This window comes from Neoarius graeffei, chromosome 7 (assembly GCF_027579695.1).
Source record: "Neoarius graeffei isolate fNeoGra1 chromosome 7, fNeoGra1.pri, whole genome shotgun sequence".
Classification (NCBI taxonomy): domain Eukaryota; kingdom Metazoa; phylum Chordata; class Actinopteri; order Siluriformes; family Ariidae; genus Neoarius; species Neoarius graeffei.
The window spans coordinates 34,817,341-34,843,215 of NC_083575.1; the positions used below are offsets into that span (position 1 = coordinate 34,817,341).

Consider the following 25,875-nt stretch of genomic DNA (forward strand, 5'->3'; position numbering starts at 1 on the left):
TAACACTAACCAGATAATTAAACAAACAAAAAAGAAATCATTAAACATGAAGAGTGCACTTTTTTTTTTCTGTTAACGTATTAGGTAGATGTGCTTATTACGTGTCAATTTGTGCATGCGGGACACTTTTGGGTCGTTTTCCGTTCATATTGGAGATCGCATACAAGTCTCATATAATTGGTAATGTGAACAGCCTAACAAAAAAATCGGATTTCACAACAAATCGGATATGGGTCGTTTCAGGTTGCAGTCTGAACGTAGTGTTAGTCTGCGTGCTCAAGAAAATTTAAATACTGCTCCTAATTTAGACCGTCAAAAGAATGGTGGTGAATACTTATCAGTTAAGCAGTTTTTAGATTTTTTAAAAAAAAGTAATTCTGAAGACAGTGAAATCCTTTCTACAGAAATAAAATGAAACGGTGTCACTTCAAAGCAGCGGAGGGAAAAAAAAAAGTCCAGTTCTAACATACTTTAAAACTGATGTTGCACCAAAAAGAAGAATAATCACTAAAGAGTGAATACTTCCTGGAGGCACTGTGTGGATGACCCTTTTTTGAAACTGTTGTCTTTCCTGTCACAAATGTTTAAACTGTCCATAGCGTGGTCTCCTTTTGCTTTAGCTATAGGTCGACTCGGACTGTGAAAGTCGATCTTTTGTTCAGACTCGTGTTTACAGCATGGATGTTCTTTTCTTACCAGTGTATAAATTTGTGCATTTCTCATTACTTTGTAATATGTATTACTACGAATGTGACCTTGGATATATTGACTTTGCACGTTTAATTTTATTTCTGTTAAAAATGAATATTGACTGCAAAATAAGGTTTAGCGATGATGAATTTAATTACTGCACATTTGTTAGAGGCGAATCATTAATCACGTTCCAAAAGCTTCCGTGGGTTAGGTAAAACATGTTTTGTTTACAAAAAGTACAAGTGTGACCGACATGGTCTGCTTTTATTTAATGTTTAACATGCACTTTTGACGTTGCCTGTGATTTCTATATAGATCCCAGGCAAGCTGCTCTTTTCTCTGGTGAAGCGTTACTTGTGTGTGACGTCACTAATGGACAAGCTCAACACCACAGGGGGGGAGTTGAGCTCAGAGCGTCAGGAGACTGGCCCCTCCTCTTCCACAGCAGCTCAGCAATCGGAGCAATCGCGACTGCAGCGGGAGTTTGAGTTCACCATGGCAATGGCAAACCTCATCTCCGAGCTGGTGCGAGTGATGGGCTGGGACCGTAACCGCCAGCCACCTGTTGCCTCCCCCACAACAGATGGGGGACTAGAAGAGACCGAGACAGAGGCGAACAGGCGCACCCTACGTTCCATCTTCCAGCCCCGTTTTTCTGCTTCTCCCGTTATGACGCTGTCAACAACAACAGCAGCAGCAGCAGCACCTACCCCACCAAAGAAGAAGGCAAATGGCTTCAGGACTCGCACAGACTTCTCGACACGTTCAGCCTATGTAGAGTATGTGCAGGATACTCTGAAGAGCGGCATGCAGGTGCGCATGCTGGAGGATTATGAGGAAGTTAGTGCTGGTGATGAGGGAGAGTTTCGCTACAGTAATGACGGTTCACCGCCTGTTCAGGTAGACACAGTATTTGGTCTTTTGTCCCTGTGTGTTCCTTAAACGCTGTCATATATCTAACAGACTTTGTGCTATTGTTGTAGGTGTACTGGAACTCAATCTCCAGAACATACTGGGTGCACTGGCACATGATTGAGATCATGGGTAATGGGAGCAGTGGAGAAGCTGAGAAGGAAACTCAGGAAAAGGCTTTCTCTCTAACTGAGACACTTAAACTTACTGCAGGTAGGATTGAAGTAACTAAAATGTTTGTTTATTTATTTATTTATTTATTTATTTATTAAGGCGGAGAGAAATGTACCCCATTCCTCCTTGGATAATAATAGCAGGGTTTTTTCTAGAAAAATTTAGTATGAGGGCGCTCACCATGGCGAGGGAGCGAAGCGGGGGGGGGAGATGGTGCCGGTTGTCGTCCTTCCCCCCCCCGCCGTGCAAAGCCTTTGAAAAATGCTCCAATGGGACATTCTGAGGCTATCTGAGAGGGAAATTGTAACAAATTGTCTGTCAACATTGAAAAAGAAAGAAGTAATCATCTTCTGCCCCAGACAGTCTTTGGCTTTCTTCCGTTTCGTGCTGCGGGATGACATCTTTAAATGCCCAAGTGTCAACAAAAACAGCTCGCGAACTACTTCTGTCAAAAGCTCCCGCGCCGGTGGGTGAAAGGTCATTCAGTCTTGAGAAATCTCGCTCTACAAGTCAGCTGACCTCGTATGTAACCCATGTCAAATCTCGCGAGAGCAGCCGCGACAACTAAACAACATGGCGCCTCAGTCTGGAAAACGCCAATTCGGATTGTTTTTGCACCGTCTGGCGGTGTATCTGCTATGATTGGAATATTTTTGGAGCAATTATAACGTATTTAATGATCAGACACATTGTCACGTAGTGTTGCTGGGATGTTTTCACGGAGTCGGTAAGGGGGCGCACGCCGAGAGTAAGAGGGCGCAGCGCCCCTGTTCCCCCGTTTAGACGAAAGCCTGAATAGTACAAGTCCCGACAATGAAAACTTAGAATTGAAACCCACGTCGTAAATGTCAGGAACATTGAGAATTTGTCGAGTTTAAATTTCCTGCCAAGGGAATCCCGGTACCAATGTCGCCATTATTAGCTGGCTTTCGTGTGACCTCAGGAGTGTGGGTGGGTTTACTGGCGGTTTTTCTACTTGCATCCACACAGTGTAGCTTTTATCCGACTCTCTGCTAGATTTACTATCGTTTTGATGGAAACTTGTGACAACACGACGTAGAAAAAGAGACAAATCATTAAGTTGCAATCTATGACTGTTGTGGAGAAGAAGGGGAAGAGGGGAAAAAAGGGAACGAGCCCGGAAGGCGACGCAACACCAATGCCGTGGAGGGAGTGGCCCTGTTCCTTTTCCCGAAATATAAAGGTAATCGCTAATTAGTCAAAACTTTGCTACAATGAACTGCAAAGCATTTTGTTTCCAACATACTGTAATACTACTACCTTGAGGAATGCATCTTCAACTTCCAGTCATCCAAACTCCCGCCCCACACGTTTACTGAGCGGTGTACTGCCGGCAATAGACTATGTACGGCCACGGAAATGTTGACCTGAAGACTGTCGGCTGTAGCTGTACTAGGCTAGCATTTTATTTTAAAAACCTGTTCTAATTCTAAGAACGTGTTGAAAAGCTTACCATTCCATATTTGCAAGTCGGTCTTCATGATCGTCCTCGGGTTCATCATATCACTGTCCCCGCTGTCATCGGACAGTTCTGGCTCGAATTGGTACGCTTCGGTACCCCTCTCTTCTTCCCTATCGCTGGCCACTTCTTCCTCTGTCAGTACGTCATCAACTTGAACTGACAAAACTACTAAAACTTACTTTCTCCCTCACTAAATTCCTGCTCGCTCATCACGTTGTTCGTGGCCGACACACACCAGTGAGTGACGTCACGCGGCTCTCGTCTGCAACTTCCGGGCGGTTCTAAAAGGGCTAAATTTACTCTGCTTTTATCTGCAAATATATCTGCTACCGTGCAGTTTAGAGGATATTTGCCTCTGTCCAGGGACTCAATAAACCTCGCCGAATTTAACTGCTATTCTGTTTTAGCGCAAAAAAAATGCATTTCTCGAGGCCTTTAATGTATTTGAGGGATGTAAAGGAGCAGTAACCTGACTGGAATGTAAAAAGAGTTCCCTAATTGATGTACTTGCTGATCTTTGGTGTATTTTGACATGTAACCGATCTCCCTTTCACTGTTTGACAGTGAATCAGATGTTCTTCTTGAAGCCACCTGGTGGGTTGTACTCATTACCTTATCTAACGGACAGCCTGCAGGACGATGCAGACACCCTTACCCGTGCCGAGTGGTGGGAAGTGCTTTTCTTCATTAAGAAGCTGGAGCAAAAGCAGCAACAAGAGATCAACAACATCCTTCGACAGAATCTTGATGAACAGGCAATATATATATATTTTTTCCCCCCCGATTCCTGTGTGTGAAATCAGAGTGAATTTCAGATTATAGTGTGTTCAATGGCCAACAAGATGATCTTTTCAATTGTGTCTCTTTGTTTAGAACTTTTTTTTTTTTCCCCCCCAAATCTGTTATTTTAGATGGTGGAGCTGGATGAGGCCACTTTAATTCAGTTGTCTGTGTCAAGCGAGGTTGCCCGCAAGATCCTGCACTACCTGAAACAGACCCTGCAGGCCTCGTGCCTGGGTGACCTGCTCTGTTCACATACCTTTGCTAAGCACTACTTGCGCCGTGGTGGAGCCAGTCTGGAGGACGAAGAAATGTTCTCCGACAGCTCCCTCAACTCCTCCGGCTATGGTGGACAAGGAGCCTCGTCATCGTCATCAGTGGCACCTAAAGCTTCTCACTCTGCTTCATCCTTCTCCATGAATGTTTCTAAGAAACCCAAAAAAGAGATTCCTGTCGATAATGGCAGCTGTAGCAGTGACGCAGAGAGTGAGTTACCAGCAGAAGATGAGACCAAGTATCCTGAAGATCTGGAAGAAAAGATGAAAAGTGAGTTACATTTGTAGATGTAGTTGATGGTTTAAGTTGTTTAAAATTTTTGCACTGAAACTACACTATATGGCTGAAAGTTTAGAGACCTGACCATCACACCCATACGTGGGCCTTTCCAAAATTTTCACAAAGCTGGAAGCACACACATGGCTTGCACAAGAGCCATAATCTCAATCCCACTGAACACCTTTGTGCTGACTGCACCCCAGGCCTCCACGCTTGACATGTAGGATGTCTTTGTATGCTGTAACATTACACTTTCCCTTCCCTGCAACAAAAAGGCCCAAACCTATTCCAGCATGATCGTGCCCCTGTGCACAAATACCCCCTTTCCACCAAATCAGTTCCAGGGCTGGTTCGGGGCCGGTGCTGGTTCACAACTTGTTCAACTTGCGAGCCAGCTGAGAATCAGTTTGCTTTTCCATAGCTCGCGGTGCTAAGGGAAGCCACGTCAGTTACGTCGCTGTATACGTCAATTACGTCGCTACGTTTGCATTGGCGTGAATATCGAAGCAAAAACAACACTGAAGAAGCAACAGCAGCAGCAGCAACAACAATAATAATAATAATGGATGACTTGGCGTTTGTACAGCTGCTGCTTCTCGTCGCTTAAAAATGGCGATCTTTCGCGGTCTTGTTATTGTTGTTGGTCTTAACAACTCCGCCCCCTGCTGACGGAAGCGGTTCTTTCCTCTGGCCCAGCAGAGAGTTGGTGCTAGCCTGGAACCGGTTTTTCTGGCCCCAGAGCCAGTTCTTTGTCAGTGGAAACAGAAAACCCGGTTCCAAACTAAGCACTGGCCCCGAACCAGCCTTGGAACTGCTTTGGTGGAAAAGGGGCAAAAGTGAGGCCCATGAGGACATGGCCTCTGTCTGAAATCACTCCCTACTCACGATATAGTGGACTATATAGTGAGCTTGCTATTTTGTAGTGTTATCTGAATGTATAGTGAGTTATTACTCTATATAGTGCACTCAAACTATCCCACAATACATCATGAAAAGTAGTGTACAACCAATGGTCACTAACCAAGCAATATATCCCATCATGCATTGCAGTCACGCTGAAAGAAATCAAATCAAAAGCCTCAAATTTGTTTTAATAAAAGGCAGCAACAAAGAAGCATTCAGCCTTGATTTAAAAGAGCTGAAAGATGCAGCAGACACACAGTACTTTGTATTGATTAATGTGGGGAAATGCGCTCAGTATAATATGTATTTATCACAAAAATACAGGCATGTATTTATTATTTTGGAAACCCACCAGCCGACTGATCTGGCACGTTTTAATTGTGCGACAATAATGGCGTAAATACCAGCGTGACGGGCTAGTGTCCGAAAGCATTTTTTCATTTGATCAATGAGCTCGCTATATAGTCCTCTATATACTGTAGTAATTCCCTATATAGTGAGTAGGGAGTAGTGAACGACTGAGTGATTTTGGACACAGGGATGGTTTGCCAAGGTTGGAATGGAAGAATTTCTGTGGCCTGCACAAGAGCCATAATCTCAACCCCACTGAACACCTTTGTGCTGACTGCACCCCAGGCCTCCACGCTTGACATATCACCACCTGACCTCAGTAATGCTCTTATGGCTGAATGAGCAAATCCCCACAGCCACGCTCCCAAATCTAGTGGAAAGCCGTCCCAGAAGAGTGGAGGTTATTTTAATAGCAAAGAGAGACTAAATCTGGAATGGAATGTTTAAAAAAAAAAAAAACACATACACACCCATCAGCCTTAACTTTAAAACCACCTGCATAATATTGTATAGATCCCCCCCCCCCCCCCCTTATGCCACCAAAACAACTCTTGCTCATCAAGGCATGGATGCCACAAGACCTCTGAAGGTGTTCTGTGGTATCTGACACCAAGGTGTCAGCAGCAGATCCTTTAAGCCTAGGTCACAACCGGACGTACGATTTTTTTGGCATTTCCCAAATCGCTGCGTTTTTTTGTTGTTGTTGTTCGTGGAGAAAGACGCACGTTGGCCGTAAGTTTGTCTTGCAACCTGAAAAAAACATAAGCGCCCGTAGAGTTTGTTTGACATGACAAAGAACCTCTGCGGCCAGTCTACGGCTCGAAAATCAGCACGTCACACGCACGCCCTCCGTGCGTTTCTTGCGTTTTTTGCACATAGACCGGCCGTAGGAGCACGTACGGCCGGTTGTGACCTAGGCTTTAAGTCTTGTAAGTTTTGAGGTGGGGCTGGACTTCTTTGTCCAGCACATCCCAGAGATGCTTGATTGGATTGAGTTGTGGGGAATTTGGAGGCCAAGTCAACACTTCAAACTCCATCATGTCCCTCAAACCATTCCTGAATAATTTTTGCAGTGTGGCAGGGCGCATTATCCTGTTGAAAGAGGCCACTGCCATTAGGGAATACCATTTGCCATGAAAGGCTGTACTCGGTCTGCAGCAGTGTGATGCGTCTCAAAGTAACATCCATATGAATGCCAGGGCCCGAGGTTTCCCAGCAAGACCATGCCCAGAGCATCACACTGCTGGCTTGCCTTCTTTCGATAGTGCATCCTGGCACTGTGTCTTCTCCAGCTAAGCAACGCGCACACACTTGGCTGTGTACATGATGTAAAAGAAAACATGATTCATCAGACCAGACCACCTTCCTTTTGGTAGGTAGTAACTAATGCATATTGGGAACACCCCACAAGACCTGCCATTTTGAAGATGCTCCGACCCAGTCGTCTAGCAGTCACAGTGTGGCCTTTGTCAAAGCTGGTCAGATTCTTCCATCCATTATCTCCAGCCGCTTATCCTGTCCTACAGGGCTGCAGACAAGCTGGAGCCTATCCCAGCTGACTATGGGTGAGAGGCGGGGTACACCCTGGACAAGTCGCCAGGTCATCACAGGGCTGACACAGAGACAAACGACCATTCGCGCACACATTCACACCTACGGTCAATTTAGAGCCACCAGTTAGCCTGACCTGCATGTCTTTGGACTGTGGGGGAAACCGGAGCACCCGGAGGAAACCCACGCGGACACGGGGAGAACATGCAAACTCCACATAGAAAGGCCCTCGTCAGCCGCTGGGCTTGATCCCAGGACCTTCTTGCTGTGAGGCAACAGTGCTCACCACTACACCATCGTGCCGCCCGGTCAGATTCTTATGCTTGCTAATTTTTCCTGCTTCCAACACATCAACTTCAAGAACTGACTGTTTACTTGCTGCATCCTATATCCCATCCCTTGACGTGTACCATTGTAATGAAAGAATCAATGTTCTTCACTTCACCTGTCAGTATTTTTAATGTTGTGGCTGATCACTGTATGGTCCGGTGTCCACAAACCTTTTACCATATCGTGTATTTATCCATGCAAGAACAAATCCAAAAATTTCATGTGTAAATTCAACAAACCAGCTAATTATTGTGGTTATGCCATCGCTTTAAAAAAAAACCCCAAAAAACTCAATTTTCCTTTCCTTGTGTCTGTGTTTATAGTATTTAATAACCCAAAAGTGCAAGGTAAGAAGACAGCCTTGGAGAAAATCGGCGAGGTTGTGGACATCATGAAAAAGAATAGCTCTGACTCTGGACAGCTGCTGGCTGGCATGAAGTTCATCTGTAAAATCCTGGACGAAGAGGGGCCTCAAGAGCGCAGCACTCTTAGATCAGACTCAGCACAGAGCATCCGGTGAGGCTCATGAACCCGGCTTTCACTTGCACATTTAATATGCCTTGAATATCAGGATTTATATCTGGTTAGAGCTTTTCCACATGAACCTGAAAGTGTAAATGTATCCAAATAAAATGGATTTAAATCTGATCACTCAAATCCACTTCAGGATATCTGATCTGTATTTAGCTGCATGTCTCTCCAAGTCACATTTGATGCAGAATACACGTTCAAGTTCTTAACAGATACAAAATGCATGAAATTATTAGGTATAAACAGTTTGGATTTGGTTGATTTTTGATTTTAAATTTGCTGTAAATTTAGACTAAAACTTGTGATAAGTCAATAAGTAAAATGTATAAAATTATGTATTTTTGTCAATAGACCAGGTTTAAAAAAAATGCAAGTTGATTGTTAGTATCACAAACTTTTTTTTTTTTTGGTGTTCAAATATTTTCCTTGGGAATCCAGTACTGGAGTTGCTTGTGGAAATATTTGAAGTACGTTATCTCACCACTGAAAATAGGAAAATTTTGTCTATACATGACTAAATTGCTTAGTTTTACATATGACAAATCAACTGAAATCTCTGTAAGATGCTAAAATTTGTAATTAATGCTGAACTGCATGCTAACCACTGACACAATCCTTTATTTCTTTAGGGACAAAGTCTTAAAGTTACTGGTCGAGATGGTTGGTAGCCAACCAAAACAAAATGCCATCATGGCCTTGCTTCTAACCCGCAGCCTAATGCTGAAATATGAGTGGCGAGTTTCCTTTGCTACAGAGGGTGGAGTGAAAGCCATTTTGTCCTGCATGCAGGAGTATCCCACCTGCACACGAGTGCAACAGATTGCATTAGCAGTGAGTTCCTTATCGACAGTCACATACACTCGTCCTGTCACTTCTGCATTTGCCAGCTAGTCCATGTGCCTGACGCACTGATTCCATGGTGACACATAGAGCCAAACGCCATTGTCATGTATAAGCAATATAACAGTGTAGACAGTAACTTCAAAGGTGTTTAGAAAATGAAATGGACTGCATGGAATTTACTCCAGTGTCTTGCAGAAGTATTCATCCCCCTTTGTTAGGGGTGGCACGGTTCACAAAAGTCGCGGTTCGGTACGTATTGCGGTTTGAGGTCTGCGGTTCGGTACGTATTGCGTTTTTTTTTGTTTTGTTTTTTTTGTTTTTAAATCTTAAGTACTCTGTATTTGGGCATATAGCCTACTATTTACCTTAAGTAAACATAGTTTAGGATACAGCATTTAAGAGAGGTTAAAATTATAGTTACAATGAAATAATCATGCACAAACTGAGTTTGAGTTGACATAAGCACATTTTATGAACAATCTCTGATGAAAAGCCAGGTAGTATTTTGAAACAGCAAGAGGGAAGACATGGATGATTTCAACAGCTTTTTTATTTACTACAGTATTTATACAAAGTGTCAGGAGTGTTTGCTGCCATGTTGTGGCATCTAGAGGAACCAGGTGTCTTTTGTCACATACAGAGTTTTCATAATTGGAAGAAATAAAAATGAGTTCTTAAAGCTTACTTTTGAACAGATGTGTGTGTTAAAACTTAAACTTTTATGTGGCGACCAACCAACCACCTATATACAAAAACCGAATCAAAAACTCTTCTAATCCCTGAGAGTGAGGATGTATTTTTTCACTTGAAATTAAAGTGCAGTGTTTTGAAACGTATGGCTGGATTTCTTATCTAATCTTAAAGTGCCACTGTATTCTTAGAACGATTTATAACAAAATACACACACAGCCAATATAAAATATTGCAATAAAACCAATCACTGCACTGTTTAAAACAAACCTCCCCTCCCCTCGCCGGAAAAAAAAAAAAAATCTAGTTCGCCCATTATCCTGTGTCATTCTGAGATGCGCAGATAGACAGTAAAGGGAATTCCGAATTCCCTTTACTGTCTATCTGCGCATCTCAGAATGACACAGGATAATGGGCGAACTAGATTTTTTTTTTCCGGCGCCGCGGTACGCCGGAAATCCGGCGCGGCGCCGGAATGCTATCACCCCTGTTCGCGCGAAAGAGAACCACGTGGTTTCATACGGGCATTCGGCTTTTTTTTTTTTGGCGAACGTCTTAAATAGGGGTACCGCGGTTTATACGCGTATTGCACCGCAACAGGCGTATCGTACGGTTCGGTTTTTTCCCATAACCGTGCCAAGCCTACCCTTTGTGTTTGTCCTGTTTTGTTGCATTACAAGCTGGAATTAAAATGGATTTTGGGAGGAGTTGGCACCATTTGATTTACTCAACATGCCTACCACGTTAAAGGTGAAAATTGTTTTATTGTGACAAACAATAAGATGAAAAAACAGAAATCTGGAGTGTGCATAGGTATTCACCCCTCAAAGTCAGTACTTTTGTAGAGCCACCTTTTGCTGCAATTACAACTGCAAGTCTCTTGGGGTATGTTTCTATTAGCTTAGTACATCTAGCCACTGGGATTTTTGCCCATTCCTCAAGGCAAAACTGCTCCGTTTCCTTCAAGTTAGATGGGTTGCGTTGGTGTACAGCAATCTTCAAGTTATCCACAGATTCTCAATTGGATTGAGGTCTGGCAGTATGTTTAGCAGTTTAGGGTCATTGTCCTGCTGGAACGTAAACCTTCGTCCTGGTCTCAAACCACTGGCTGACTCAAACAGGTTTTCCTCTAGAATTGCCCTGTATTTAGTGCCATCCATCTTTCCTTCAGTCTTGACCAACTTTCCTGTCCCTGCAGATGAAAAGCAGCCCCACGGCATGATGCTGCCACCACCATGCTTCACCGTAGGGATGGTGTTCTACAGGTGTTGGGTTTGCACCACACATGGTGTTTCCCATGATGGCCAAAAAGATCAATTTTAGTTTCATTTGTCCAGAGAATCATCTTCCATGTGTTTGGGGAGTCTGCCACATGCTGGTAGGCCAACTCCAAACGTGTTTTCTAAAGCAATTACTTTTTTTCTCTCTCTTCCCCCTCTCCTGGCCACTCTTCCATAAAGCTCTACTCTGTGGAGTGTATGGCTTAAAGTGGTCCTATGGACAGATACTCGCAGCTCCTTCAGTGTTATCTTTGGTGTCTTTGTTGCATCTTTGATTAACGCTCTCCTTGCCTGGTCTGTGAATTTTGGTGGGCGGCCTTCTCGTCAGGTTTGTAGTGGTGCCATATTCTTTGCATTTTACTGGAATGGATTTGCTCTGTGGGATATTCAAAGTTTGGGATTTTTTTTTTTATAACCCTGATCCATACTTCACAACTTTTTTTTTTCTCTGGCTTGTTTGGAGGCTCCTTGGTTTTCATGTTGCTTGCTTAGTGTTGCAGAGTCAGGGTCCTTCCAGAACAGGTTGATTTATACAGACATCTTGTGACAGATCACGTGACACTTTGATTGCACACAAGTGGATTTTAATCCAATAATTGTGACTTATGAAGTGAATTGGTTGGACCAGCTCTTATTTAGGGGTTTTATACGAAAGCGGGTGAATACCTATGTACACTCTGGATTTCTGGTTTTTTTTAATCTTATTGTTCGTCTCAAAACAATTTGCACCTTTAGAGTGGTAGGCATGTTGTGTAAATCAAATGGTGCTAACCCTCCAAAAATCCATTTTAATTCTAGCTTGTAATGCGACAAAACGGGACAAACGCCAAGGGGGAGGAATACTTCTGCAAGACACTGTATATGTGTAGAGCAGTCCAAACAATGCTTCTTTTATTGTACATTTACTATCAATACATGGGCTATTTCCAAAGTCTGAATGTTGCCCTACATCTCACTGATTTTAGTCATCAATGTCTTCACAGTCCAGCTAAACTACTCACCTAATCTCATTTCTACTGATTTAAAGAATTTTCCAGCCTGAAGTTGGTGTGTTTGTCAACGGGAGGTCTGCAGCTAAGAGAACAGGATGAACACAAATATCTGTTTTTCTCCCTCCAGACCTTAAAGGTAATCACTGGTGCCAGTAAGCATGACCTGCGCAGTGTGGGAAGCTGCCTGCCCCTCTCTGAATCTGGTACTCAGATGATGTTGGAGATCTTTGCAAGCATTGGCTCAGCAACACCTGAAGGATCAAAGGGGCTTCTTGGAGCAATTCCATCTGCTATTGATCTCATGCTCAACACCCCTGGGTAGGTGATGGACAACTATAAGCAAACTTGGTTCTATCCTTCAAAAGCAAAGTAAACCAAATCCTATTTCTGCCTGAAATTGTCTTTAGCTGACTTAATATGATTGAAAAGGTAGTGTGTAACATGGATCGCCTTGGAGATTCTTCGTAAAGTGCACAGCCACTAGATTTGATTGCTTTGACATTGCCATGACTAGTCTTATCCTACAAGCCTCTAAAATATATAAATTAGTGCTGTCAAGCGATTCAAATATTTAATCGCGATTAATGTCGCGACTGTCATGGTTAACTCGCGATTAATCGCAATTTAATCGCACATTTTTGTCACATGAAAAACCATTGTAATTCTCTTATCAGCATAAAAAAGTGAATGGGCTTGCTTTGTACCAAGGTTTCTTTTTTTGTTTTTTTTTATTGCAGAGCATAACACTACGGAGCCGTAGAGGGGACATGGTGAATAAAAAAAATAAAGGGTGGGAACGACTTATAAGGCGTGTGCACGAGATATTAATGCGCACGCACGAGTTATAACCCGTACGCACGCTTTGCGTTAAGGCGTGCACTTGGGTAATTAAAAGTGAGGGGACGAGTTACTACGGCTCCGTATAACACGTCTTGTCACAGCCACTGCAAAGTCGGGCTGGAGTCGCCGATGGGAAAACGAAACCTAAGCTGAGCACCGTGGCTCTTTGTCCCGAGGCGCGGCAGCGTGAGCTGCCCGCTCTGGTTCTTTGGGGGGAGGGCAGAGGACTCTGGCTGTGCGGGGCGTGGCATTACAGTCTAGCTGCTATCGTTTTTCTAAGCAAAGTCTCTGTTATGTTCCAAGTTCCTGGCAGTTTCAAAAGCTTATGAAAAACCTACATCATGTCACAGAGCGTTAATCTCGCGATAAAAAAATGATCGCCGTTAAAATTGAGTCAAGTTAACGCGATAATAATGCGACATTTTTGACAGCACTGATATAAATTCATGATGCAATTCATAATTTTACTCTCAAATATTTCAGAACACAGTAATGTGGCATTATCCTTGCCCCCCTAGAAATCGCTCTAGTCAGATCCATTAAATATTTTGACATTGAAAGTTATTTTAGATGTCCACCACAGTATGTTGGTGTGAAACTTGAGAATGCTGTTCAGAAAGGTGCATATGCTTCCAAAATGAATGGGATAATATGATTTTCCATTTATTCTGCCATTGTTTTAGATCACTTAGCTTTTACACTTTTCTTAATCAAGCTGCCAAATAACCCACTGAAAATGGAGACATGACGTACTTCTTAGTATTGATCTTCTAATGATGTTTCTTTCTCTGCTTGATTCAGTGGTGGTCTGTCTGTACGAAATGGCCTGTTGGTGGTAATCATGCTGATCTCCAGTCACAAGAGCCTTGCAGAGCAACTGGTGGCCTGTGACCTCACTCCTGTACTCAGAAGGTGTCTTTCTGGTCACAGCTCTGAAAGCATGCTGGCTATAATTGCCCTCACTCACATCTCCAACATTCACAAACTGGAAAAGAAAGGTAGTATAGAGAAAGAAGGACTTGTGCTTGTTCAGTGACTTTGAAAGTGCAGTTATATATTTTACTTTTGAACAAAATCTGTTGAGTAATTTATTGGTTTGGTTCCCTGTAGACTCTGAGGAACTTAACTTCAAGGACACGGAGCTGAAGATGTTGGTTGTAGGCCTAAAGGAGGTGACCACCACCAAGGAAGTGATCCAGACCCTGGAGCAACTGCTGTGTGATGAAACTTCTCAGTTGGAGGATGAGAGGAATGAGGTGATGCATAGCAGAGACACTTTTCAGGACCTGGTGCGCCTCATGGACCAGCACAGAGTGGAGCGCACAGTGCAGCTGTCCATTCTCAGGCAAGGAGTTGTACTTGGTGTAAATATTTACTGTTCCTCATGAATATGCAGATTTTCATGTTGTGCAGCATTTCTCTAACCGAGCCAAATCACACTGTTTGCATTCAGTATTTAAATAGACTTGCTCAATCCGACAATGCAGCGTGACAGGAAGATGGTTGTCAGCAATGTGAAAGCACAAAAAAGTCTTTGGCATGGCTTCACTTGCACCAAGATTGTTTTCAGAAGGTAAAAGGAGCATAATGGAACTGACACACTTTTTATTGATGCGTTTGTAACAGAATCCTGAACAAGTTCTTGGATCATTATCAGGAAGATTTGCTACCTTGGCATGAGAGCATCGAACCTTCCCTCTCCTCTATGACCGCCTGTATTAGTGACCGAGAGGTAGCTATTTGTCGTCACATACATACACTACCGTTCAGAAGTTTGGGGTCACTTTGAAATGTCCTTATTTTTGAAAGAAAAGCACTGTTCTTTTCAATGAAGATCACTTTAAACTAATCAGAAATCCACTCTATACATTGGTAAATGACTATTGACCCTTCCCACTCACGTGACCTTCGTAAACGCGACCGCCATTTTGGACATGAAGAAATGACGGTTTATGGCACAGACCCTTTCGGTTCTCGCTCATCTAGCTGCTACAATGACTGCTTAGACTGCAACAATAATACCTAACACACATTTAAGTATCCGTCGTAAAGACGTGAAACTCGTTGAGTGACGAGTGTGTTCATTGATAAGCTAACACAATCTAAAAGTAGACATACCATCACGGTGCCCTGGCACTGTGTACAGTTTACCTTCTATGGTTTGTGCACTCACTATTTGCCTTTACCTTCTCCAACCCAGTGTTCGAACTATGCCGATATTTTTGGGGGGTCCCTTTTTTTCCCTGGGGGGTGGTGGTGCTTGCGCTTGTCTCAGAGCGTGGATCTCCAAACACATGAGAAGCCTATCTTGCGCACATATCACGTGGACTCCACACACGCATCGCGTCTGAAGTCATAACTCATCGGGGAAATCGTGTCCGCATTGGCATGTTCAAAAAACAACCTCGCGTCAACAATGATACCACACGCAAGAAAAAAAAAAAAAAAAGCAGTCAGGCTACTCAACACATCTGATCCACAGCAGCGCCAAAGCATCACTGGAAATCATGTCAACAACCAATCTTCCATTTCAACACGCGTCAACAAACAAATGGCACCACAAACATGAACGAATCGGTCAGGCTACCGATTCCAAACCCACAGCAGACGAATAATTAAATGCATCTTACCTTAAAGCAGAATCGACCACAAAGGAAGTCTGTTGGCACACTTCCTTTCTACTAGTTTGTCCCCCCAACCTGGCAGCAGCAGTCGTTGTCATATCGGTTTATTTTATCTTTGATGTAAACACAACACTTCGGATATGCAAATGCTTCCCGTTACACACGATTGCTATGTCAATAATCATTTTTCCAATATTTTAGAGACCATCCATCTTCTCCGTCGGTCAGCATCTGTCGGGATCCGATAAAATGATAAATCTTGCCTTGTGTGTTGATGGTTACTACATCCAGGTGCACAACAATATAATGGCATGATGGAAGTCTTGCTGAAAGTAAAAACTTTCTTTGATGGCTACATTCCTTTCGATGCTTCGCCGTCGTTCCTCGTTGTTAGCTGTGGTAGACTAGTGGTAGTTCATGTCCAAAATGGCAGGCGCATTTGTCGTGACGTCACGTGGGATGGGTCAATTCTAGCTGCAAATGTCTGGTTTTTGGTGCAATATCTCCATAGGTGTATAGAGGCCCATTTCCAGCAACTCTCACTCCAGTGTTCTAATGGTACAATGTGTTTGCTCATTGCCTCAGAAGGCTAATGGAGGATTAGAAAACCCTTGTACAATCATGTTAGCACAGCTGAAAACAGTTGAGCTCTTTAGAGAAGCTATAAAACTGACCTTCCTTTGAGCAGATTGAGTTTCTGGAGCATCACATTTGTGGGGTCGATTAAATGCTCAAAATGGCCAGAAAAATGTCTTGACTATATTTTCTATTCATTTTACAACTTATGGTGGTAAATAAAAGTGTGACTTTTCATGGAAAACACAAAATTGTCTGGGTGACCCCAAACTTTTGAACAGTAGTGTACATGTGTGCTAAAGGTTCTCTCTTAAGCCAGCTTGGTGTTTCCTTTTTTAATGTTTTTACATCTTTCTTTCAATGTCTAGGCTGTGCAGCAGTTCATCCGTTTCCTATATCGACTGGCTTCTCTGAACAAAGACTATGCTGTAGTTATGTGTCGTCTGGGCACTAGGGAAGCACTTGTCAAAGCTTTGGACAAGCATAGCACCAACCTGTTACTGGTCACAGAGCTACGTGACCTCATTACCGATTGTGAAAAATATGCCAGCCTTTATAAGAAGATGACCACCAGTGTGTTGGCTGGATGCATACAGGTTATTCAATTTTTTTTTTTTTGAGTTTGAGGCCTACCGGGGCCGTCATTATTAAAGTGCCATTCCACCATTGGATGTATTCTTTGGCATAAAATATAATATATTTTATGACAACATGACTAGACAGAGAAATCTTTTTGCTTCAAAATGATATATCAAACATAATTTTTTGACAACGACAAGTATATTAATTTTGTGACCAAAGTCACCGACCCTTTTAATTTCCGCGCGGTAGTGAAACGTGATGTCATCGGCAGGTTCCCCTTCTTGTGTACCACGTCACGTGTGACGTGGCACAGGTTATCAGCAATGGCGGATAGAACGCGATTTCCACTTGTCGATTGCTGTGCCGATATTCACCATCGACCGTCTCCTTTGGGCATCACTCGCTATTTTCCTTCGCTTCTTTTCCGAAGCTGACAATCGCGTTCTATCCGCCATTGCTGATAATCTGTGCCACGTCACACGTGACGTGGTACACAAGAAGGGGAACCTGCCGACCGATGACGTCACGTTTCACTACCGCGTGGAAATTAAAAGGGTAGGTGACTTTGGTCGCAAAATTAATATACTTGTCGTTGTCAAAAAATTAATGTTTGATATATCATTTTGAAGCTAAAAGATTTCTCTGTCTAGTCATGTTGTCATAAAATATATTGTATTTTATGCCAAAAAAATACATCCAATGGTGGAATGGCACTTTAAGAGTACTGGAAATAATTAAGTAAATTTTTGATATATACTAAGGCTGTCAACTTACATAATCGTGATGGAGATAAAATGCATAAATACTATATATTTTCAGTGCAATAACATGTACTCTACACATGTATTTCCACTGGTAGAACATAATCTATAACTACACTAGCAGACCATTGTTCTGCAATTCAGCCTGACGTGCTGAGTGTTCATTAGTGCAATAAATAACATGAAGGAATTAAATACACGTGTTTCGACAGATGGAATACCCATCTACAGTTATACAGGTTCACACTTCATGACCGTAGTATTCTAAGGTGGTAGCTGTCATTCAATCTGAACTGACATAGAACTTGTATAATACTTGGGTCACGACTTGTGCTATTTGATTCAAATAAAAATTTATGTTCAAATAATGCATGAACGTAACTGTCCACTGTTTGTTTAGCTCCCAAATCTACGTCGGTATTACAAAGTTCAGTAGTCTGGTGCACTGGTGTGGGTTTTTGTTTTTTTAAATATATTAAAGGTAGGTTAAAGATGTCATGCTTCTGTGATGCTCAAATTCACCAAGACAAAGGCTGCAAACTACATAGTTGTCCATTTAACTATCTGGCAGTGTTTTAAAATGAAAAGAATGCTGTTAAGTTTCTTCTCCACATATTTAACTGTAAAAAAGTAGACAGGGGCTTAACAACCTGAGTGCAGTCACAGTAGACTGATTTTAAAACGGAAAAATAAGTGTTTAACCCATTATGATTTTAAAATTGTGTGCATTATCACATTAATTGTGACAGCCCTAATATATACCGATGGAGGTTGAGTAAGCAAAATTCATCATAATGATCAGAAATATTTGCCAAAAAAGCAAAATCTAATATAATTTTTGTTTTCCATTAGATGGTCTTGGGCCAGATTGAGGAGCATCGACGCAACCATCAACCCATTAACATCCCTTTCTTTGATGTTTTCTTGCGCAACTTGTGCCAAGGTTTTTGACAACACAATATACCATACTGACTTGAACATGACAGATTATATATTGCATTATGCTAAGTGCAGTTTCTTTTTGAATTTGTTTACAATAGAGATGATGTTTTTGAAGTGATAATTGCTTTAATTGTACAGTAAAGATGTATGCTGTTGAGTTAAGTATTGAACCTAAGACAGACTGGGCTGTGTTCAGGGACCTGAAGCAACAACAAAATGTTTGTGTGCATATCTGTATCACATTATTTTCAAGTTCCCAATTTGGAATGGAATGAAATGTCAATGTCGTACATGTGTTTTGATTCTTGGTTCAGTTGAGTTAATTTGTGTTTCCTAGGTTCCAGTGTGGAGCTGAAGGAAGATAAATGCTGGGAGAAGGTAGAAGTCTCCTCTAACCATCACAGAGCTAACAAGCTAACCGACAAGAATCCCAAGACGTTTTGGGAATCCAATGGATGCACGGGCTCTCATTTTATCAATATTTTCATGCACAAGGGAGTGGTCATTAGGTGTGTGTTTGTGTTTATTTATTTTATATATGTGTGTGTATGTGTATATATATGTATATTAGTGTGTGTATGTGTGTGTATGTATGGGGCGGCACGTTGGTGTAGTGGTTAGCGCTGTCGCCTCACAGCAAGAAGGTCCGGGTTCGAGCCCCGTGGCCGGTGAGGGCCTTTCTGTGTGGAGTTTGCATGTTCTCCCCGTGTCCGCGTGGGTTTCCTCCGGGTGCTCCGGTTTCCCCCACAGTCCAAAGACATGCAGGTTAGGTTAACTGGTGACTCTAAATTGAGCGTAGGTGTGAATGTGAGTGTGAATGGTTGTCTGTGTCTATGTGTCAGCCCTGTGATGACCTGGCGACTTGTCCAGGGTGTACCCCGCCTTTCGCCCATAGTCAGTTGGGATAGGCTCCAGCTTGCCTGCGACCCTGTAGAACAGGATAAAGCGGCTACAGATAATGAGATGAGACATTTTTATGCATGAAAATGGTCAATGTGTGTAGAGCAGTGATTCTCAGAGACTGGATGGATGGTTAGGTGATGCATAGCCAGGCATCCATGATTGGATTTTTTTTTTTGGATAATTGATTGATTTTATTTATTTTTACTTATGTTATAGTGGTAAAAATCACAAGATAGAATTTATATTTATCATTTATTCTTATAGTTATTAGCCTGTTTGATTCACCAGTTGAATTCATCAAAACCTTAATTTTTTTTTCCTTCGGTTGACAGAAATAAAGAAAGGCCAAGTAATCTTCTAAACAAATGCATGTTTCTATATGTTTGGGGTTTTTTTTTCCTCCTGCAGGCAGCTGGCAGTCTTGGTAGCCAGTGAAGACTCAAGTTATATGCCAGCACGTATAGTAGTACTGGGAGGAGATGATCCAACAAACATCAATACTGAGCTCAATACTGTAAGAAAGCATACTCTCCCTTGCTACAGTAACGGTGTTAATGCAGTGTCTCATTCACTCTGAAAGCTGTATATGATGTTCAACAGGTAAATGTGCCACCATCTGCTAGCCGTGTTGTTCTGCTGGAGAACATGACCCGCTTCTGGTCCATAATTCAGATCAGGATAAAGAGGTGTCAGCAGGTCAGGCCGGAACATTTTTGTACTTCTTGTATCATGTTTAGTAACAAATCTAAATCCCCATACTTTTAATGTTTTATAAATACACTGAAAAGGGATCATGCTGGATTAATCCACATGTTCATTTTCCCATCAGGGTGGTATTGATACTCGAGTGCATGGCTTTGAAATTCTGGGGCCAAAGCCAACATTCTGGCCAGTGTTCAAGGAGCAGCTGTGCTGCCGTACTTATCTCTTTTACACAACCAAGGCTCACACGTGGTGCCAGGAGATCCTAGGGGACAGGAACCAACTGCTGCAGCTTTTCAATAGGTAAGCATACACTGCATGGAAGGGCTTTTTATTTATACAGGTGAGTCCGACTGAGATGAAAGCTATACTGCCTTTCAGGTTTGTCAAAAAAATAATTTTAAAATCATAAAAAGAATTTTCCCTGACACCCAGTTATTTTTGTTTAGTGGACCGAAATGAATTCGAATCCCAGACTTCCAATTTATTAGGGTGTCTTTTTAAATAGAATAATTAATGAATTTTTAAGGCCATGTGGCTGTAAATTCTCCGCTGCCATTTTATCTTTATTTTTTCTTGCTTCACCATGCTCAACTCAAGATACTGTGTCATGCATCACATGGTGGGCTTTCCCCGTTCATGCAAGGCATTGCTGCGGGATGCAAATTTGAAACCGGAGAGAACGATGGCGGACATGAGCGTGAGAATGCAATGTGAAAGACCAACTACAGTAACGGAATGCGAGAAGAAAAGACGTTATGTTGCGAAGGAAAGGAAACGCAGGACCACACTAATAAATATCGGCGGTCAGCGAGCACCTCGGTGTGATCAGCTGTTCATTTAGTGACAGAATGATGTACAGCGGTACTTGAAAGTTTGTAAACCTTTAAGAATTTTCTATTTTTCTGCATAAATGTGACTTAAAACATCAGATTTTCACACAAGTCCTAAAAGTAGATAAAGAGAACCCAGTTAAACAAATGAGAGACAAAAATTATACTTGGTCATTTATTTATTGATGAAAATGATCCAATATTACATATCTGTGAGTGACAAAAGTATGTGAACCTCTCGGATTAGCAGTTAATTTGAAGGTGAAATTAGTCAGGTGTTTTCAGTCAATGGGATGACAATCAGGTGTGAGTGGGCACCCTGTTTTATTTAAAGAACAGGGATCTATCAAAGTCTGATTTTCACAACACATGTTTGTGGAAGTGTATCATGGCACGAACAAAGGAGATTTCTGATGACCTCAGAAAAAGCGTTGTTGATGCTCATCAGGCTGGAAAAGGTTACAAAACCATCTCTAAAGAGTTTGGACTCCACCAATCCACAGTCAGACAGATTGTGTACAAATGGAGGAAATTCAAGACCATTGTTACCCTCCCCAGGAGTGATCGACCAACAAAGATCACTGCAAGAGCAAGGCGTGTAATAGTCGGTGAGGTCACAAAGGACCCCAGGGTAACTTCTAAGCAACTGAAGGCCTCTCTCACATTGGCTAATGTTCATGAGTCCACCATCAGGAGAACACTGAACAACAATGGTGTGCATGGTAGGGTTGCAAGGAGAAAGCCACTGCTCTCCAAAAAGAACATTGCTGCACGTCTGCAGTTTGCTAAAGATCACGTGGACAAGCTAGAAGGCTATTGGAAACATGTTTTGTGGACGGATGAGACCAAAATAGAACTTTTTTGGTTTAAATGAGCAGCGTTGTGTTTGGAGAAAGGAAAACCCTGCATTCCAGCATAAGAACCTTATCCCATCTGTGAAACATGGTGGTGGTAGTATCATGGTTTGGGCCTGTTTTGCTGCATCTGGGCCAGGACGGCTTGCCATCATTGATGGAACAATGAATTCTGAATTATACCAGTGAATTCTAAAGGAAAATGTCAGGACATCTGTCCATGAACTGAATCTCAAGAGAAGGTGGGTCATGCAGCAAGACAACAACCCTAAGCACACAAGTCGTTCTACCAAAGAATGGTTAAAGAAGAATAAAGTTAATGTTTTGGAATGGCCAAGTCAAAGTCCTGACCTTAATCCAATGGAAATGTTGTGGAAGGACCTGAAGCGAGCAGTTCATGTGAGGAAACCCACCAACATCCCAGAGTTGAAGCTGTTCTGTACGGAGGAACGGGCTAAAATTCCTCCAAGCTGGTGTGCAGGACTGATTAACAGTTACCGCAAATGTTTAGTTGCAGTTATTGCTGCACAAGGGGGGTCACACCAGATACTGAAAGCAAAGGTTCCCATACTTTTGCCACTCTCAGATATGTAATATTGGATCATTTTCCTCAATAAATAAATGGCCAAGTATAATATTTTTGTCTCATTTGCTTAACTGAGTTCTCTTTATCTACTTTTAGGACTTGTGCGAAAATCTGATGTTTTAGGTCATATTTATGCAGAAATATAGAAAATTTTGAAGGTTTCACAAACTTTCAAGCACCACTGTAACGGTCAGTGCACAGTAAAGGTAAACCTGTAGATGGCAGTAATGCAACGTTGGATGCCAGCTGCCATAAAACCCTGAAGAAGCAGCAGCAGGTAAAACATGTGCATGTGCAGATGGACTTCTTCTGTCTGCTTGACTGCGCAAAGCGGGCAATTTTCATGCACATTTGCTCAGGAGTTCCCTCACATTTAATCGCTTCCCACAGAACGGCCTGGTTTTTTTTGTTTTTTTGTTTTTTTTGAGATATTACTGAAATAAATGTATCACAATGACCCAATTTCAGAGGGAACTAAATTTAGCTGATTTTATGAAATCGAAAGGCCGTCTAGCTTTAAAAATCTAATTTGCATGGCAGCACTAACCAAAACAGCAACAAAGAATGAAGACACAAAATGTACACGCCAAGATTAGTATAAATACACAAGTGATTATAGAAAATTGCGCACGCTGATTGGTTGAGAAATTCTGACCATTTCTGGATAATCACCTTGAGCCACTCGACAAAATGGTTGCCGATCACCTCGTCATCATAAGTGAGGAAGAATTACAAGTTATGAAAGGAAATGCCGTTCCTAAAAGCAGCAAGACTGTTCGAAGTTTGGTCTAGAACTATTCAAAGGGAAGGGGGAACTGTGATTTTCAAAACAAAGTATTTTTTGTGACTCGCATGGATAAGTGACAAGTGCACCTATTACATTTGCATGCTGCTCTTGAAGACTGAAATTAAAAAAATAATAATTAAAAATACAATTTTGAAAATCTTCACCTGTGGATTTATACTAAAACAATTATCCACCTCCGGTTCAGTGAATATCATTGAATAATAACCTCATCTTCGTCTCGCTTATTATTAACCGATATTTATTTGGTCTTTAGTGAATAATTGTTAATTACCACGCAGTTTCAAGCTTTTTAATCAACAAAGAAGGCTGAATGCTTTCTTGTCAAACTGTGAGAAGGGTCTGAGAACAGTATAAACGGATCGTTTTAAAAATGTATTTTTTCATAAACCAAAACACTATGGAATCAATTTTGTGCCAAAATGTTCAAACAATACTTTTGAAATGTCAAACAAAAACGACAAATCAAAATACAAAAAAAAAGTCAATTTTTTTAGACTGGCAAACAAATTATTCGTGTAATCGTGCAAAATATCAGTCTATTACTCTTCAGAAACCTTTTATTTTTGTTCCGCGTCTTTCTCAGTTTTGTTTGACGTAATTTATTTTGGTTGCGATTCCAGCTTTCTCGTTTGCGCTCCCTGACTTTTTGCTTGCAGTTTTGGCACAAACCTCACGTGTGGGTGGGCTGTCCAGGAATGCATTCCCATTGGCTAACTTGTGTTTGACTGACAGCTACGCTCAGCCATTCCCTCCTCGGATTCTGGCGGACTGTTTGACGAGTGACCGATCCATTGATGGTAAACAAGGATCGAGTGGACTTCAGTGGCGACTATGATATTGAATTTACACTTTGTTGAATTAATTCAATATCATAGTCGCCACTGAAGTCCACTCGATCCTTGTTTACCGCCAATGGATCGGTCGCTCGTCAAACAGTCCGCCAGAATCCGAGTAGGGAATGGCTGAGCGTAGCTGTCAGTCAAACACAAGTTAGCCAATGGGAATGCATTCCTGGACAGCCCGCCCACACGTGAGGTTTGTGCCAAAACTGCAAGCAAAAAGTCAGGGAGCGCAAACGAGAAAGCTGGAATCGCAACCAAAATAAATTACGTCAAACAAAACTGAGAAAGACCCGGAACAAAAATAAAAGGTTTCTGAAGAGTAATAGACTATTTTGCACGATTACAAGAATAATTTGTTTGCCAGTCTAAAAAAATTGACTTTTTTTTTTTTTTTTTTTGTATTTTGATTTGTTGTTTGTTTGATATTTCGAAAGTATTGTATGAACACTTTGGCACAAAATTGATTCCATAAAACACAAGTATGCAGCTAAAACTGTTTAAAAAAAAAAGTGATTTGATTTATACAGCTAACTATTGGAAGTGTTAAATTACTGGTAAAACCAGATCATTGTCTGTGAATGTTTGGTTTTAGTCATTCAAGTAACTTGCTGAGAGAAAATAAGTCAGGATAACTTGTAATTTGTGTATTTTGAACACTCATTTAAGATTCTTCAGTCAGTTTTACAAAACAGCAGGGAAAATTCCTTGCATTTATTAATCTGTCTGTTTTGGTCCTATGGTCGAGACACCTTGAAAAACGCATAAGGAGGAGAGTAAAAGGGTTTCTTGGACAAAAAATAAAATTTACACAATTTCCCCTACGCCAAGTGGAGTCATTCAGCCAGGACAGGTTTAGTGCCTGAAGTTTACTTTTGTTTCAGACTGAGTGTAGTAGGAGCAGGAAAAGCTGAGAATAAACGCATGCTGCAGGTTGCGATTTAATTCAGAGCATTTTTTTTTTTTTAAGTGTTTGAATTTGTGATCCAAGCTTTATCTTGCAGTCCTATGCAAGTATTTTTCTGTGCTGTTTTTATATACCGATTCATTGATTTTGCTGTGGGCTTTTTTTTTTTCTCCTCCTTTTCTTGAAAGGTTGAACAGTGCTCTGCGTCATGAACAAATGTTTGCTGACCGTTTCCTGCCTGATGCTGAGGCTGCAGAGGCTCTTGGCCGAACTTGCTGGGAGGCTCTGATCACTCCTATTGTACAGAGCATCACTCTTTCTGGTAAACCATCTCTGTGTATAGTCTAGTATGAATATTTAAATCCTTCCAGACAACATACTCAGTAAGAAGTGGAGAGGTAATGTTTTTTTTTGATGGTACGATTATATTGTGAGGAGTAATCGGTGTGTTGCTTTTCTCGCTCCCTCCCCATGTAATTTATTCTGAGACAAAATTTGAACTCTCCAATAACCAGTTAGACTCCTTTCCTTTTAATCTTCTTGGAAAAGGTTCAGACAGGCAGAAATCTGGAGTTGGAGATGGTGTTGGCGGGGGTTTAATTGAATCTTGAATATGCACTACCTGGCCAAAAAAAGTTGCGCACACTATTTCATTGGACAGCCTTTAATTTTCATTATGGCGCATGTTCATCATGGTATTTATTTTGACAAGCTTATGCAAAGTCGCAGCACTTCTCCTGCATTAATTTTTTGCCAAGATCTTGTCTTGATGGGAGAGTTAAACCACTCTGTGAAGTCTCCTCCAGCACATCTCAAAGACTTTCAAATGGGGTTAATGTCAGAACTCTGTGGTGGCCAATTCATGTGTGAAGATGCTTCCTGAACTACTCTTTCACTATTTGAGCCCCTTGAATCCTGACATTGTTGTCCTGGAATATGCCCGTGCCATCAGGGAAGAAAAAATCCATTGATGTGATAACCTGGATTTGTAGTACATTCAGGTCATCAGCTGACTTCATTTTATTGTCACGTAATGCTGCTGAGCCTCGA

The 25,875-nt window shown here is 41.8% G+C and overlaps 1 protein-coding gene across 4 annotated transcripts in view; it reads left to right on the forward strand.

Moving 5' to 3' along the window:
• The window catches only part of LOC132889244 (cullin-9), a 113,258-nt gene that overhangs the window by 40,363 nt on the left and 47,020 nt on the right, over window positions 1–25,875 (forward strand). For all 4 annotated transcript variants that reach the window (XM_060925540.1, XM_060925541.1, XM_060925542.1 and 1 more), the window contains exons 4-20: window positions 1,009–1,593; window positions 1,677–1,818; window positions 3,827–4,017; window positions 4,174–4,588; window positions 8,056–8,248; window positions 8,893–9,094; window positions 12,196–12,386; window positions 13,710–13,906; window positions 14,019–14,253; window positions 14,535–14,640; window positions 16,477–16,704; window positions 18,304–18,394; window positions 18,731–18,902; window positions 19,705–19,810; window positions 19,897–19,992; window positions 20,126–20,301; window positions 25,014–25,147. In XM_060925540.1, coding sequence (XP_060781523.1) covers window positions 1,009–1,593; window positions 1,677–1,818; window positions 3,827–4,017; window positions 4,174–4,588; window positions 8,056–8,248; window positions 8,893–9,094; window positions 12,196–12,386; window positions 13,710–13,906; window positions 14,019–14,253; window positions 14,535–14,640; window positions 16,477–16,704; window positions 18,304–18,394; window positions 18,731–18,902; window positions 19,705–19,810; window positions 19,897–19,992; window positions 20,126–20,301; window positions 25,014–25,147 — 3,460 coding nt within the window. The remainder of the gene's footprint in view (window positions 1–1,008; window positions 1,594–1,676; window positions 1,819–3,826; window positions 4,018–4,173; window positions 4,589–8,055; window positions 8,249–8,892; window positions 9,095–12,195; window positions 12,387–13,709; window positions 13,907–14,018; window positions 14,254–14,534; window positions 14,641–16,476; window positions 16,705–18,303; window positions 18,395–18,730; window positions 18,903–19,704; window positions 19,811–19,896; window positions 19,993–20,125; window positions 20,302–25,013; window positions 25,148–25,875) is intronic.